Below are 15,356 nucleotides of genomic sequence, written 5' to 3'. Positions count from 1 at the left end.
TGCGCCATTATGAAGAAAGTGAAAATTATGGAAGGTAATGTGGTGGTGAGGTACGATTGGTGCGAGCGGTAGTGCGCATGCGCGCTGCGGCGGCGGGCAGAGTCGGCGTCGCGGGCAGAGCCCGCCTCAGTAGCGACGCGACGCGCCCGCGGACCACGTGGTCAGCAGCTGTCAGTGTCGGAGTGCCGCGCTCGTAGTGCCGTGCCATGTCGTGCGTGTAGCGTGCCAGCGGGCGCTCAGCCGGCGGGATGCCGACGCCGATGCCGTGATGGTCGACCCGCTCAAGGTCTTCTGGGTGTTGACCAACAGCACCTACCTGGGTAACACTCGCTCTCTGTGGCCGCTCTCTAGCCCTCTGCCTGACGCGGCTTCAGCAGCCTGTGCTGAAGATACAAGTGTAGTATGCGAATTTGAGATTTAATCATCGCACAGAGTCGTTTATCTCTTCGACACGCCTGGGGATATATGCACTCAAAAATAATACGTGAGCCCGAACTCAAATGACACAGCAAACAGCATTAACGAGACACAATGATCGGCTTCTACGTCTTTTATTATATGTTTCAGCCGCAGATCAAACAAATGGTACCATCACCCGTATCAAGTTAATTATCAAATCGTCATCAGAGGATCTGTTTAAGAAGAAAGGAAAAAAATAAGGTTATCTACAGTAATTTTTTTTTACCAGTTTTCCCTTTGGGAAGACTTTCTCTTGCAGTCAATTGTGTAGTACGAAAACTCTTAATCTTAAATTCGCAATTCTGGATTAGATATGCAGTCTGTTGGGTTAAAAAGTATGGGGCTAAAATCCTACGTGAAGATCGTAAGTTTTCTTTAATGATTGTCGGTTTCGGGTGATTACTGGGTTATCTTCAGATCAATCTAAACTGTTGCTGGCTGTGTGACATTCATTACACGTCGCCCCTCCCCCCTAGCTAAGTCGACCTAGTTAAATAAAAAATCCTAAAGTGAAAATCTTAGTTAGTTATGTAATTGACTATGTTAACTACTAACTAAATATTTTTACAGTGCCCATTTTGCCACAGACATGTACAAACGATCGACAGCAATCGTAATTCCACCGCCCATGACTGGTGTATACAGTATATCATTTCTGACATTCATATCAGTGACAAGGAAATGTCTGTCTGACAGTTGTCAGCCAACTTTTCACTTTAAGATTTTTTTTTAAAACCAGGGCGACATAGCTCTAAAAAAATACGACGATGTGTTATAAGTATAACACACTGAAGCACGTTTTAGATTGATCTGAAGATGGTCAGATAAAGAGCCGAAACCGGTAACCAGTAAAAATAAAATTGCGGTCTTGACGTAAGATTTTTATCCACACAGGTTTTAAATCAGGTTTATTATGCTTAGTTAAATGTAGCATTCGGCTCCTACAATCACAGTGCAGATGTATTTACAGTGTCTCCGCCTGCCGAGCCTGTTCTTATGACGAGTTACTATGCAATTGTATTTAGGTACGTGTAGTTGTGTATAGAAATTAGATTGACTTGTAATATAGTTTCCTAGTATTATACCATCGCCATTTTGTTCTTTTTTAAGTAGATCATCTGATAATGACTTGGTAATAAGTTGAAAACGGTAATGCTACCGTTTATGCCACTTGAGGCTGATATATGTAAAAAAGAAAATAAAAGAAAAGGGCGAAAATCCTCCAGAAGTTGGCCACCAGAGGTGTTTTAATGTAAGGAACCCCGTGCGCCATTGCACAGTAATTCACTCGGTTTCTTATCCCAGTCATGGCCATTGTATTGCGCTGGAAGCATCAGCAACGTGGGAAAATATGTATGACACTGAATAAGAGTCGTGTTTATGAAGAAAACTTTTCTATAATCTCACGGTTGTCACTTTTGACAATACAGTTAAATACACTCTTCCCACTTCGTCCCAAAGGTTCAACCATGTCTCAGATTTTTGTTCCCTGCAGTGCTATTTTATATAAATATTGATAGTGTGTAAAGGTTTATGTATACCCTGGTACTTACTGGTCAGCGTGTAAAACAGGCCATGTAACTGAGATCACATTTCTCCGATCTATGAATAATTGTGACATTTAAAGTTGTTTGCCGGGTCGGGACTCAAACCTGAGTCCTCAACTTTCACGAGCAGTCTGCAAGAAACTGCGTTGTCCGAGCAATTGTCACCAGTGCCCTTAATGTTTCAAATTGTCTCTTGTTTCCCTACATATCTTACACTTTAACCCTGAGACTAGCCTTGGGATGCACGTACGTCGAACTTCCTGCTGTATACTTCCTCTCATAGGTGTTAATCCCAGCAGAATAACACGCACCCTCTAGGTAGGCTGGAAGGTGTGGATGAGAAACTTCGAATCGACCGGTGAAGTGCGCGCGGACAACAGGATTGGTATCTCACTGCCCACGAACGCCAGGGATCCGTATTCGATTACTGGTCCGGCACATAATATTTACTTGTGGCAAATGTTTAGTCTAAGGCGTGCAATCTCTGTTGATAATGCCAGTCGAAATTTTAAACAGCTTCTTTGTTACTGTGAGATGTGCTTTAGGGGAAATGGACTGTTACTTTATTGTTTGTTACGTAAATATACATAGTTTTCCCTGTAGGAAAGTACTGTTATCCGATGTCAGACTTAATTTAGGAAAAAGGTGGAAACTGGACATTTAACTGTGTTATCGAAACCGAACGCCGGGATTCGATGCTAATTTTTTCATTACAAACGCAAGTGTGCAAATATTATTGGTGCAGCTCGGTTACAAAGGTAACTGGAGTAACAAACCGAACGAATTACTCAGCAACAAGCCCCTGGTTGTCAACAGATCCTTATATAGCAAATATTCTGCAAGGAATTTCCTGTAATAAAACCCCCGTAAAAACCGATTACGGATTAGTCATTATCTGGAGTACTTTGCATCGTATCAATATGTACGAGTAATGTTAAATAGCGATGTGAAATGGGACGAACAAGTAAAGTCAAATATAGGGAAAGTAAATGGAAGACTTGAGGACAATGTGTGATGCAATTGCTACGGAAACCGCAAAAAAGCCGCATCTGCGACCGATTCAAAGAGTACAGCTCCAGGCATCGAATCCCCATCTAGTTCTTAGACTTTAGTATTCCATTTTTACCTCAGTTACAAAAAGCCGGCATTTATTCACGTTCCTTATATTAATCTTAAGGAAGGTTGTGATAATCGAAGGGCACCAGACTTTTGGAAATATATTGGTAATTTTGTCGCATTGAAAACGTTTGAGTAACGAAAACATAGGTAACTGTAAACAGTCACATTTATTGTGGTAAGGTCAATAAATGTGGCTGGTTAACATTCTTCGTATTTGTAATCGCTATCTATATCAGTCACGTATCCATTCTGACACTCCTACAGGAATTGATCTTGAGTATTGAAAGATCTAACTCGTAATAGTCAGTCGGTGAGAAACATCAACAACATGAAGGTCTTCAAGGAAGAATACTTATGTTTAATGCGTCTGGACAAGCCGTTTGGAGAGATCCCATGATTATGTTCTATTTAAACCTCTCCCAGTAACCGACCTGAAGCAGTCCCTCTGTTTCGGAAAACGTATGGAAAGTTGCTGTGTAATTTCCGCGAACGTGACAGCAACGCAACTGAAGTGTTTGCGTTAGCAGAAACAGGAAGCGTTGTTAATCTGAGTGAGAGGTTGTGTAATATTGCTGCTACTTAGAATCAATTCGATTCAGACATAACAGAGCGAGATTGGTCTTCATTGTTTTCTCCATTCACATTAACTGATTCTCAGAATGATAAATGATGGGCTCTTCCTCGTGCCAAAACAGGACATTGTGAAATAATTACCTTACTGTGAGACGGGAATTGAACTATACCAAGAACAATGATACTGTCGAAAGGTGTGTTTTGGTTTTAAAACTGCTTATGCCAGAACGTCCAGAGGCTCTGTAATGTAAGGGCACCAGTACCGCTCGAAATTTAACACTATTCTCTGTCCGGTCGGGACACAAGTAGAATCGTAGATCATAATTCTGAGTGTTCAATGCACTTTCTCCTAATTTGATTCGAAGTCTTCCACAGTGGAATGAAATAGTCACGCTTCGACTGCATCCTCCAATTTTGATAAAATTTCCGAGTGTTCAGCGATCGCCTCAATCGACGTACTAAACAACTGTGTAGCCTCCACAAGGATCAACATGTTGCTGGCCAGCTTACTTCATAATGACTTCACGAAGATAACGGGAATTTGTGTGTAACTTATTCTGAAGACAGCAATCATCAATGTAAATTATTTCCTCCACCTGATACTAATGTACTATAATCCTTGACAATCGCTTATTGAACTCGAAGATACGGACGTAATCTAAAGAACATCTTTTGTCTTGAGTAGTCTTGAGTCACGTGAATTTAACATGTACGGTTCAAGTGCTAAAATTCTTGTATGTTTACTTATTCTTTGTCAGCAAGAATTCTCTAGAATTTGAGCGTCCCTTCTCCCTTATTTACTTGGTGCCTAGCCATCAAGACCGCTTCTGATTTTGACGAGATTTTTATAACTTTACATAGCTGGAGTTCCTGAACTTTTGTCTCTCCCTCCCCCCTCCCTCCCTCCCTCCCTCCCTCCCCTACCCATTTCACCCAACAGAAGGTCTAAAAGATGTACTACATTACATTTAATTGAAATTATGTTGGAAAAGTTTAACGATTCAAACGCGAAGTACAAACTGTATTACAGACGTCTTACATCTCCTTCGTTTCGACGACGTGAACAGAATATACACTAGAATGAAATTGTAAAACGGTACTGAAGTTAGGTATGCACCTTCGCAACTAGTAGTGTGATACCATAAAGTTTTACTCTTAATTTGCAGTAGTAATTTTATTGTTGCACCATACATAAAAAGGCGCAAATGTTACATTGTCAGGAATTCAGGTTTGCGCCGTACAAGAGCTTCGCAATTTATAGTGTAGTACCATTACTCTTTATTTCGAGTAGTAATTTCATTAGTCCACTACCTACAAAGAAACCCATGTATTGCATTAGCAAAATTTCAAGTTTTCTTCAAATAAGAGCGATTTTAAACTTTTTTTTATGAAAAGAATAATTTACAGTTGTACGAACATCTCGCCTCCCCTCTAGAACTGGAGGGAAAACCCTGTAGGGGTTACTCCTCTCCTGATGACTGGGTGTTGTGTGATGTCCTTAGGTTAGTTAATTTTAAGTAGTTCTAAGTTCTAGGGGACTAATGACCATAGATGTTAAGTCCCATAGTGCTCAGAGCCATTTGAACCATTTTTGGTTACTCCTCTCCGATTGAGAATCTCTTCTTCAAGGTATCTTTTACATTTATTTAACACTTCCCTTTTGTCAATGAGTCGTCGCATAATAGATATGCCTCTTATACTTTGTCCTATAAAATTCATTTAAGTTTCCCAAAATTTGTAGATTTATTATTTTTCTCAGTTCATTTTGTTCTTACCCTTGGTTTGAGTCGGTTCCTACCCTACGAACTGATGTCCTTAGCTTTAGCTCCCATAATCCAATTCCCCCTTTTCTTTGTCTGAAAGCGCTCTATATCTCTGCGTTTGTGAGTTAAATGCGCAATAAATTTTCCTTCTTCAGAAATATTCCTTTTGCTGAAGATGTTATTCTTTCGACTTTTTGTGGGTTCTCTTGTTTGTAGGCCGTGCAGGGCTCTCATTCCTTTTACAGTCACAAACGAAATAAATACTCTTGTCTCTTTCAGCAAATGCTGTGTGCGAGTAATCTTTGGCTGGCTGGAAGGCTGGTATACACGGTAGCGCACGCAAATGAAGAGGCCTGATACTTCATAAACTGTTTGCTAGTTAAAAATAATGTTTTCGACCGGTTGCAGGACGTGAAAGGCGGTTTATTTCGAAGAGGTAACAATGTTCATAACTTTTTTTACCCTTGCAGCTTTTTTAATTATGGAGTTTATTTCTTAAAAATCATTCTACAGCTATCGCAAAGGGAAACTCTGTTGCGTAACATTTATTGTTCGCAGTCGAACATTTCGCAAAATTATGCGGGAAGTGTGTTACACGTAAGACTGAAGTGTGCCACCTCAGTGAATACTAGTTGGATTATTGTGGCCTAATGCTGAAAGTAGCAGAGGAGCGGATGCAAATTCACATCAGGCCATAAAGTCATAGTGTGGGTGTGTCCTTTGGCGTAGTGTTACTTTCAGTTGGATCCCCTAACCGGAACATTTAATGAGTGCTAAAACAGACTTGGAGTCTGTTTAGCTCTGCTAACACGTTTTTGACTTTATGGTGTTTTGCGGTTTGTATGGTTTTCCGACATTTATCCAGAGCAGAGTCTGCGCTACTCAGTGGTCATTTATAACTTGTTCAGTTGGTGTCAGGAAACTGAAATACAGTATACTGTAAAACAGCAATGCTTGATACAGTAGACTGCTGTATTTTCCCGTACTTTTGATGTCAACGAAACGTCCTCTCGTGTTATGTTGACAATATTTGTCGAAATGATGATTTAATATTGAAACTCGTCGAAAATTGTTAGTATTGACAGCCTTTGGCACTACCTAAAGTCTCTTTCTGAATCATGTGAGAGACCCAGTTTACAGGATTTGTGCACATGATCGTTGTTAAATGAACACATTATTTTTTACTTATAATGATATGGTGCCTGATATAAGTATATTGTTCTGGCAATACCGGCCATGACCTCCTCCTTCTGTGCGGATGCACACACATTACCCGAGCTCTTACGGGACTTGGTAAGAATTTTTTCCACGAGTAATGACTGTGTTGGGGTGGGACACTACGAATGTAGTGTGTGGACATACAACGTGGAAATGTGGGTTTTACGGGAGGCGTGCGCGAGATAGTTCCTGCAGTCACACTATCCTCTGTGCCTTCGGTGGCTCAGATGGATAGAGCGTCCACCATGTAAGCAGTTGATCCCGGGTTCGATATCCGGTCGGGGCACACATTTTCATCTGTCCCCGTTGATATATATCAACGCCCGTCAACAGCTGAAGGTATTAATATAATTCTAATTTCATTATTTTTTAGTCCTATTTATGCAACTGAACTTAAAAACTAGCTTTTTTACAGGTTGCCTGTTTCTAAATAGAAATTCGTCATGGAATAGGAGGAGTTGTCCAGCAGAAATGATTTTAGCCTAGATTTAAAACTTGCTTTGCTACCTGTCGGACATTTTATGTTGCTGGGAAAATAATAAAAAATTTTCGTTGCTGCATATTGATCTTCTTTCTGAGCCACTAACAGCTTTAATAATGAGTAATACAGGTCATTTTTTCCTGTAGTGTTGTATCTGTGGACATCACTAGTCTTCTCAAACTGTGATCGATTATTTATGACAGAATTTCATTTTGTATAATCGTTCGCATCACCCTCTCGTAGTTGCCTGGACCTGAATCTTATTAAGTTGAATCTGATGGTTTCCCGGCCCCAAAGGATATTCTTCAACAACTGATCACTCCGTTCCTCCCCTTATAGAGTTGCCTTTGTTTTCTGCCAGTCGGCTGTTACAATAAGCTATGTGGAGGGAGGGGGGGGGGGTAAAGATTGTTATACTAGCCGAGAATTTTAACCGGAAGGAAGAAGATGTAAAACTGAATGGTATCCGGCTTCTGGTGCGCCAGTGTTCCACCGTAGGGCAGCAGCACTATCGGATGATAGCAACCGATATCGCCTGCTGTACTCTAGTTCTGAAAACGTGTGACGCCACGTCTCCAAGCCGAAGCATTCGGAAACGAACTTTACGACAGCCAGTATCAAAGGAGGAAGTAACTTGCCCGCGAAAGGCAAAGGTCCCGAGTGCGAGTCTCGGTCTGGCACACAGTTTTAATTTGCCAGGAAGTTTGACATCAGCGCATACTCCGCTGCACAGTGAAAATCTCATTCTGGAAACATCCCCCCAGGTTGTGGCTAACCCATGTCTCCGCAATATCCTTCCTTCCAGGAGTGCTAGTTCTGCAAGGTTCGCAGGAGAGCTTCTGTAAAGTTTGGAAGGTAGGAGACGAGGTACTGGCAGAAGTAAAGCTGTGAGGACGGGACGTGAGTCGTGCTCTGTTGCACTTGCCCGCGAAAGGCAAAGGTGCCGGATTCGAGTCTCGGTCCGGCACACAGTTTTAATCTGCCAGGATGTTTCACATCAGCGCACACTCCGCTGTAGAGCGAAAATCTCATTCAAGGAAGTAACAACTCCCTCTCCCTTGAAGATATCCTCCGCAGATGGAGGCGGAACATCAAGAAATACATTAAACCACGGCATAATAGTCAAGAATATTTTAACAAATGTCACATTTCCAGCAGTGTAAGTTTACATTTTACAGAAAGGATTTTGGATATACAGGGTGTTACAAAAAGCTACGGCCAAACGTTCAGGAAACATTCCTCACACACAAAGACATAAAATATGTTATGTGGACATGTGTCCGGAAACGCTTACTTTCTATGTTAGAGCTCATTTTATTACTTCTCTTCAAATCACACTAATCATGGAATGGAAACACACAGCAACAGAACGCACCAGCGTGACTTCAAACACTTTGATACAGAAAATGTTCAAAATGTCCTCCGTTAGCGAGGATGCATGCATCCACCCTCCGTCGCATGGAATCCCTGACGCGCTGATGCAGCCGTGGAGAATGGCGTATTGTATCACAGCCGTCCACAATACGAGCACGAAGAGTCTCTACATTTGGTACCAGGGTTGCGTAGACAAGAGCTTTCAAATGACCCCATAAATGAAAGTCAAGAGGGTTGAGGTCAGGAGAGCGTGGAGGCCATGGAATTGATCCGCCTCTACCAATCCATCGGTCACCGAATCTGTTGTTGAGAAGCGTAAGAACACATCAACTGAAATGAGCAGGAGCTCCATCGTGCATGAACCACATGTTGTGTCGTACTTGTAAAGGCACATGCTCTAGCAACACAGATATGGTGCCCCGTATGAAATCATGATAACGTGCTCCATTGAGCGCAGGTGGAAGAACATGGGGCCCAATCAAGACATCAGCAACAACGCCTGCCAAAACGTTCACTGAAAATCTGTGTTGATGACGTGATTGCAAAATTGCGTGCGGATTCTCGTCAGCCCACACATGTTGATTGTGAAAATTTTCAATTTGATCACGTTGGAATGAAGTCTCATCCGTAAAGAGAAAATTTGCACTAAAATAAGGGTTGACACATTGTTGGATGAACCATTCGCAGAAGTGTACCCGTGGGGGCCAATCAGCTGCTGATAGTGCCTGCACGCGCTGTACATGGTACGGAAACAACTGGTTCTCCCGTAGCACTCTCCGTACAGTGACGTGGTCAAGGTTACCTTGTACAGCAGCAACTTCTCTGACGCTGACATTAGGGTTATCGTCAACTGCACGAAGAATTGCCTCGTCCATTGCAAGTGTCCTCGTCGTTCTAGGTCTTCCCCAGTCGCGAGTCATAGGCTGGAATGTTCCGTGCTCCCTAAGACGCCGATCAATTGCTTCGAACGTCTTCCTGTCGGGACACCTTCGTTCTGGAAATCTGTCTCGGTACAAACGTACCGCGCCACGGCTATTGCCCCGTGCTAATCCATACATCAAATGGGCATCTGCCAACTCCGCATTTGTAATCATTGCACTGACTGCAAAACCACGTTCGTGATGAACACTAACCTGTTGATGCTACGTACTGATGCGCTTGATGCTAGTACTGTAGAACAATGAGTCGCATGTCAACACAGGCACCAAAGTCAACATTACGTTCCTTCAGTTGGGCCAACTGGCGGTGAATCGAGGAAGTACAGTACGTACTGACGAAACTAAAATGAGCTCTAACATGGAAATTAAGCGTTTCCGGACACATGTCCACATAACATATTTTCTTTCTTTGTGTGTGAGGAATGTTTCCTGAAAGTTTGGCCGTACCTTTTTGTAACACCCTGTATAAACGTTTCTGAGTCACATTTGGCTTTCGGCCCTGGCACTTGCATTTCAGTTACTAATCAAGCAAGGATGCACTGGAGCTATGGCAGGGCTTTCACTTACTTACCCTTAATGCGTACGGGCTCGTAATCTGGAACAGTTTATCAGGCAGTGCCTGGGTCGGCGTAATCCCTAAGAGATTAGCTACTCCTCTTTACGATAGGCAGCGTCCGACAGTTAATTCGCAGAGGCGGCATCTGCATCTCTGCGCTCTTTTGAACCGTTGCCAGCTGTATCGCCCCGGCCAGGGAGTCCTGCTGAGGCAAAAGTACGGCACGAGGGGGGTGCTCCCCCTCCCCCCTCTCCGCCATTTTAAAGCTCTTGCAGAACTGCTTGTCATATCCAGGAGTTGGTGAAAAATCTGCGCTCTTCACGTCGAGACGATATTGCGGGCTCACCGGCGAAGTTGGCTTTCCACCCCGGGACGCACAGTGGCGTCCTGGCGAGGTCGAAACGACGCTGCCCATTTCCGGGCCAATAAATTGCCTCCCCGCGCGCTGTTGCCGTGCATTTGGCAATTATTGCAAGCCTCCCACGGACCTCCGCTGGATGCACCCGCCAAATTTATCGGCTCGCATTTCAGGTCCGCGGAGCCAAAAACGTCGTATTTCGTTCCGCGGCGCGCTCATACACTGTCGGGGACCGCTTTCCTTCGTAACTTGTCCTAATGTCTGGCTGATTGTCAGACTCCCTGTGTGGCGTCCTGTCCTCGTATATCTGCGGCAAACGCCAGAAATATTGCAATATGCGCCTCGCATGTCGCTGTTAAGTGGTGCGCGTATTTCGTCGTTCCAATCCGACAGTTTGAGTGCCCATTCATTGTCCTTTTTGGCGACGATATTCCCATTTAATGCCGTAGCTCTTTGTGCACATTTTGTTGCTGTCATCCGTGTCATCGATGTATGACCACTTTTCTGACGCCTTGTCGCTAGAGAAAGAAACTGTTGTCGCTCTCTGTGAGAGACATAGCCTTCTGTATGGTGTAACCAAATGTTACGGACAAACGTCTAGATGTTGCAGGCAGTGTCTCGAGGAACAAGTTGAGAATAGGAACTCATGCCCGGAAACGTCAGCCAGTACCACTCCCGAGCATAGAAACTGCAAGTAGACTACTGGCCATTAAAATTGCTACACCAAGAAGAAATGCAGATGATAAACGGATATTCATTGGATAAATATATTATACAAGAACTGACATGTGATTGCATTTTCACGCAATTGGGGTGCATATATCCTGAGAAATCTGTACCCAGAACAACCCCCTCCGGCCGTAATAACGGCCTTGATACTCCTGGGCATTGAGTCAGAGCTTGGATGGCGTGAACAGGTACAGCTGCCCATGCAATTTCAACACGATACCACAGTTCATCAAGAGTAGTGACTGGCGTATTGTGACGAGCCAGTTGCTTGGCCACCATTTACCAGACGTTTTCAATTGGTGAGAGATCTGGAGAATGTGCTGGCCAGGGCAGCAGTTGAACATTTTTTTGTATCCAGAAAGGCCCGTAAAGGACCTGCAACATGCGGTCGTGCATTATCCTGCTGAAATGTAGGGTTTCGCAGGGATCGAGTGAAGGGTAGAGCCACGGGTCGTAACACATCTGAAATGTAACGTCCACTGTTCAAAGTGCCGTCAATGCGAACAAGAGGTGACCGAGACGTGTAACCAATGGCACCCCATACCTTCACGCCGGGTGGTACGCCAGTATGGCGATGACGAATACATGTTTCCAATGTGCGTTCACCGCGATGTCGCCAAACACGGATGCAACCATCATGATGCTGTAAACAGAACCTGGATTCATCCGTAAAAATGACGTTTTACCATTCGTGCACCCAGGTTCGACGTTGAGTACACCATCGCAGGCGCTCCTACCTGTGGTGCAGCGTCAAGGGTAACCGCAGCCATGGTCTCCGAGCTGATAGTCCATGCTGCTGCAAACGTCGTCGAACTGTTCGTGCAGTTGGTTGTTGTCTTGCAAACGTCCCCATCTGTTGAGTAATGGATCGAGCCGTGGCTGTACGATCCGTTACAGCCATGGGGAAAAGATGCCTGTCATCTCGACTGCTAGTGATACGAATACGAGGTCGTTGGGATCCAGCACGGCGTTCCGTATTACCCTCCTGAACCCACCGATTCCATATTCTGCTAACAGTCATTCGATCTCGACCAACGCGAGCAGCAATGTCGCGATACGATAAACCGCTATCGCGATAGGCTACAATCCGACCTTTATCAAAGTCGGAAACGTGATGGTACACATTTCTCCTCCTTACACGAGGCATCACAACAACGTTTCACCAGGCAACGGCGGTCAAGTGCTGTTTCTGTATGAGAAATCGGTTTGAAACTTTCCTCATGTCACAACGTTGTAGGTGTCGCCACCGGCACCAAGCTTGTGTGAATGCTCTGAAAAGCTAATCATTTGCATATCACAGCATATTCTTCCTGTGTCGGTTAAATTTCGCTGCTGTAGCACGTTATCTTCGTGGTGTAGCAATTTTAATGGCCTGTAGTGTATTAACATTCACCACTGAGCTATCCCTTCGGAAGCAAACGTGAACTTATACGAATGCATTCAGGACATTAGATAGCTTATAAATATGAGTGGTGTCTGTTCTGTCGGACATGAGCGCGACGGCTGTTTGATGAAAAAGTTTCAATGCGGATGCAGAACCAACGTCGGAAATCCTACGGGAATCCAAAATCTGCGAGTAGGTTGTTGCGGCGATTGGTAAACTGGGAATCTGGATCTGACGGGAAGCGTGTCCGGATGGCCGAGGCAGTTGAGGCAACTAGAAAGTAGAGAAGCGGAGCATCCGGATTGGAGTTACAGTCCGGCAAAATTTTCATCTCTCGCTGTTGCATTGCCGCAACTCTCTGTGCGGCTGTAAGTCTCTTTCCTATCTCTTTCCCATCCCGTTTCCTTGCCATTCCTTTCACGCCAGATATTCACGTGAAATGGCGTCCATCTAGTCCACGTTTTTCACAACACTACTCCATCAGCCTACAGATTAATCTTACCTGTCAAAGGTAATGTCTATGGTCGATAATTTTCGACTCCCTATACCGTTATTGAATGCCGTTTCCGGACGTAGATTCCTGTCTTCAATTTGTTCTTCAAGATGCCGTCTACCACTGTTCTAAGGTGGTCGACATTGTTTTCCTACATCGTGTATAGTATATCAGTTAACTGTGTATCATCAACTGTAACCAACCGACAGGTATCACAATGTAAATAAAAATCTAAGTCGCACTTTTTTTCTACTGTTGGTTTACCTGTGTCGTTGAATTTGTCTTCATCAGACCAGTTCTTATCTTTATTACTAAACTGGTATACCGGTACTCGCTACCAGTTGCAGGTAGCCTAATGTAACGACCTCCAGGAGCAACAAAAATTTGATTTTGCATCTTTCGCGTGATTATTGACCACATGTAAAAAATGTAAAACGCTGTCAGATTCTGCTCATTTAGAATTATAATCTTACGTGAAGGATTTAACACAATAAGGCAAATATTACAGTTAGAAATCGTGTTTATATTGAAAGGCACGGAAATACCCGGACTATATTCATCTATTATTTGAGAATCAGAGCACTTAGCGACTTCCAACATATTTCATACAAAATTTCAAAGATTTGCGAAACTTGTTCTCGCTGAAAGTCCCACAAAATGATAAAAGGAAAAAAGAAGTTCATCGATTACTGCATTTTAGGTGGTCATGCAGTCCAACTTCAACACATGGCATGACTTTTTGTTTCTTCTTTCCTACTAACTCTATTCTTCTTTCCTACTAACTCTATTCGCCTTTCCTACTAACTCTATACGCAACTCACTTTCCAGACGCTACTCACGTATACCACTGAATGCCCTTCCAAAATTATATCTTTCTACAACACATATTTCAGGAGATATGACACAATACTTAGGCGCGTGAAAAACTGGTCTGTTTAAAATGGCGCGCAGTAAAAGTTCAGTATCACGCAAGACGTTTTCATTTATTATTTCTTTAATTCTAAATCTATTCGCAAGACACTTTGTAGACAGTATCTATATATAAAACTGATTTTACCTGCGGAATTATGTAATTGGACGACATATAGTTCAGGAGATATGACATCATGAACATTGATATGCGTGAAGAACTAGCTTTTGCTTGAAATGGAGCGCAAATTACCGGGACTACATTCGTCCAGTATTGCATAATGTGAGCAGTTAGTCCGAAAGAACAGACAGCACGCAGAATCCTCAGCTGTTATACATTATTGAAAATTGAAGGTGGAGAGCGGAAGAAAGGAAAGGAAAGGGATAGCAGGACATCCCGGGTTTGAATCCCGATTCGGTAAACATTTTTATTCATCGCCGCTGATTCCGCGTAATGTCCCGATGCAACTGACACCAGTGATCCCTTTCCTTTCCTTTCTTCCCGTCTCCACCTTCAATTCACATATAATGTGCCTAAACTTTTTCTCTCTTACTTGCATCAAGTTATATGTTTAATACATTTACTCGTTTGTAAAGTAATCAGACGTTTGAAACTGTTTTATAAATGAGAACTTTATTCTTTAAAGATTCCGTAGTGGAGGGGATTACTGGTATATCCTAAACGTCCGTAACGGAAATATCAGTATCAAAGGTATGAGAACATTACAAAAATCTCAAAGAATTACATGGGTAAAATGAACGACTCTTGTCGCCAGCATATCGGTACCAAAGAGCGGAATAGTAATCCTAATGGATACACATAATTGCAAGTTTGATATGCAACTGAACATACTAGCGAAATGTTGGGCATTAAATAGCAGCTAATCCTGCCCACTACCAAGTCTGGGATTCTTTTGTGTTACGCCCGAAAAATGCAAAGACCCAAAAATCCTCAGAGAACAAGCCAACCTGCTGGTAAGCTACAAAAGTGAAAAATAACAACGCCAATATTTAGATGAGGAATTTATAGAGCGCCGCTACCAGCCACTAAATTGTTGTAATATTACAATAATTTTATTGACCATTACCATTACCGGTTTCCAACGGAGATGGTCACCTTCACTTGTGTGTTAACAAAATACAAAGACATCTACTCTCATAAGAGTCGCTTCTGTGCCCTGTAGTGATAAAGCGGGGAAATGGAAATGCGCTCAATCTTTCTCACAAGATAAAAACACCAGAGTAGACGTATGACTTGACATCATCAGGCATTTGATATACAGTGCGGAATAAAGGCATTCTACAGACTTAATCATGCTCTGCAGTCTTCAGCTGTACGCCCTTATCTTGCTTATACTCAGTTTGTCATGGGCCCATATTGCAATAGCGTGATTTTTTTTCCCTTTGGAACCCAGCAAAGTACTTCTTTGCTCCATCTACCATCCATTCTCCTGG

General features: G+C 43.1%; 1 protein-coding gene across 1 annotated transcript in view; it reads left to right on the top strand.

Annotated features, from left to right (window-relative positions):
• The first annotated feature begins 225 nt into the window (after positions 1 to 225).
• Positions 226 to 15,356, top strand: part of LOC124798306 (neural-cadherin-like) — a 446,838-nt gene continuing 431,707 nt past the window's right edge. Inside the window, exon 1 of the mRNA XM_047261643.1 lies at positions 226 to 320. Coding sequence (XP_047117599.1) covers positions 269 to 320 — 52 coding nt within the window. The 5' untranslated portion in view covers positions 226 to 268. The remainder of the gene's footprint in view (positions 321 to 15,356) is intronic.

The sequence above is a fragment of the Schistocerca piceifrons genome, chromosome 5, assembly GCF_021461385.2.
Source record: "Schistocerca piceifrons isolate TAMUIC-IGC-003096 chromosome 5, iqSchPice1.1, whole genome shotgun sequence".
Classification (NCBI taxonomy): Eukaryota; Metazoa; Arthropoda; class Insecta; order Orthoptera; family Acrididae; genus Schistocerca; species Schistocerca piceifrons.
The sequence above is the reverse complement of the archived record's forward strand: the minus strand, read 5'-3'. Positions and strand labels throughout refer to the sequence as shown.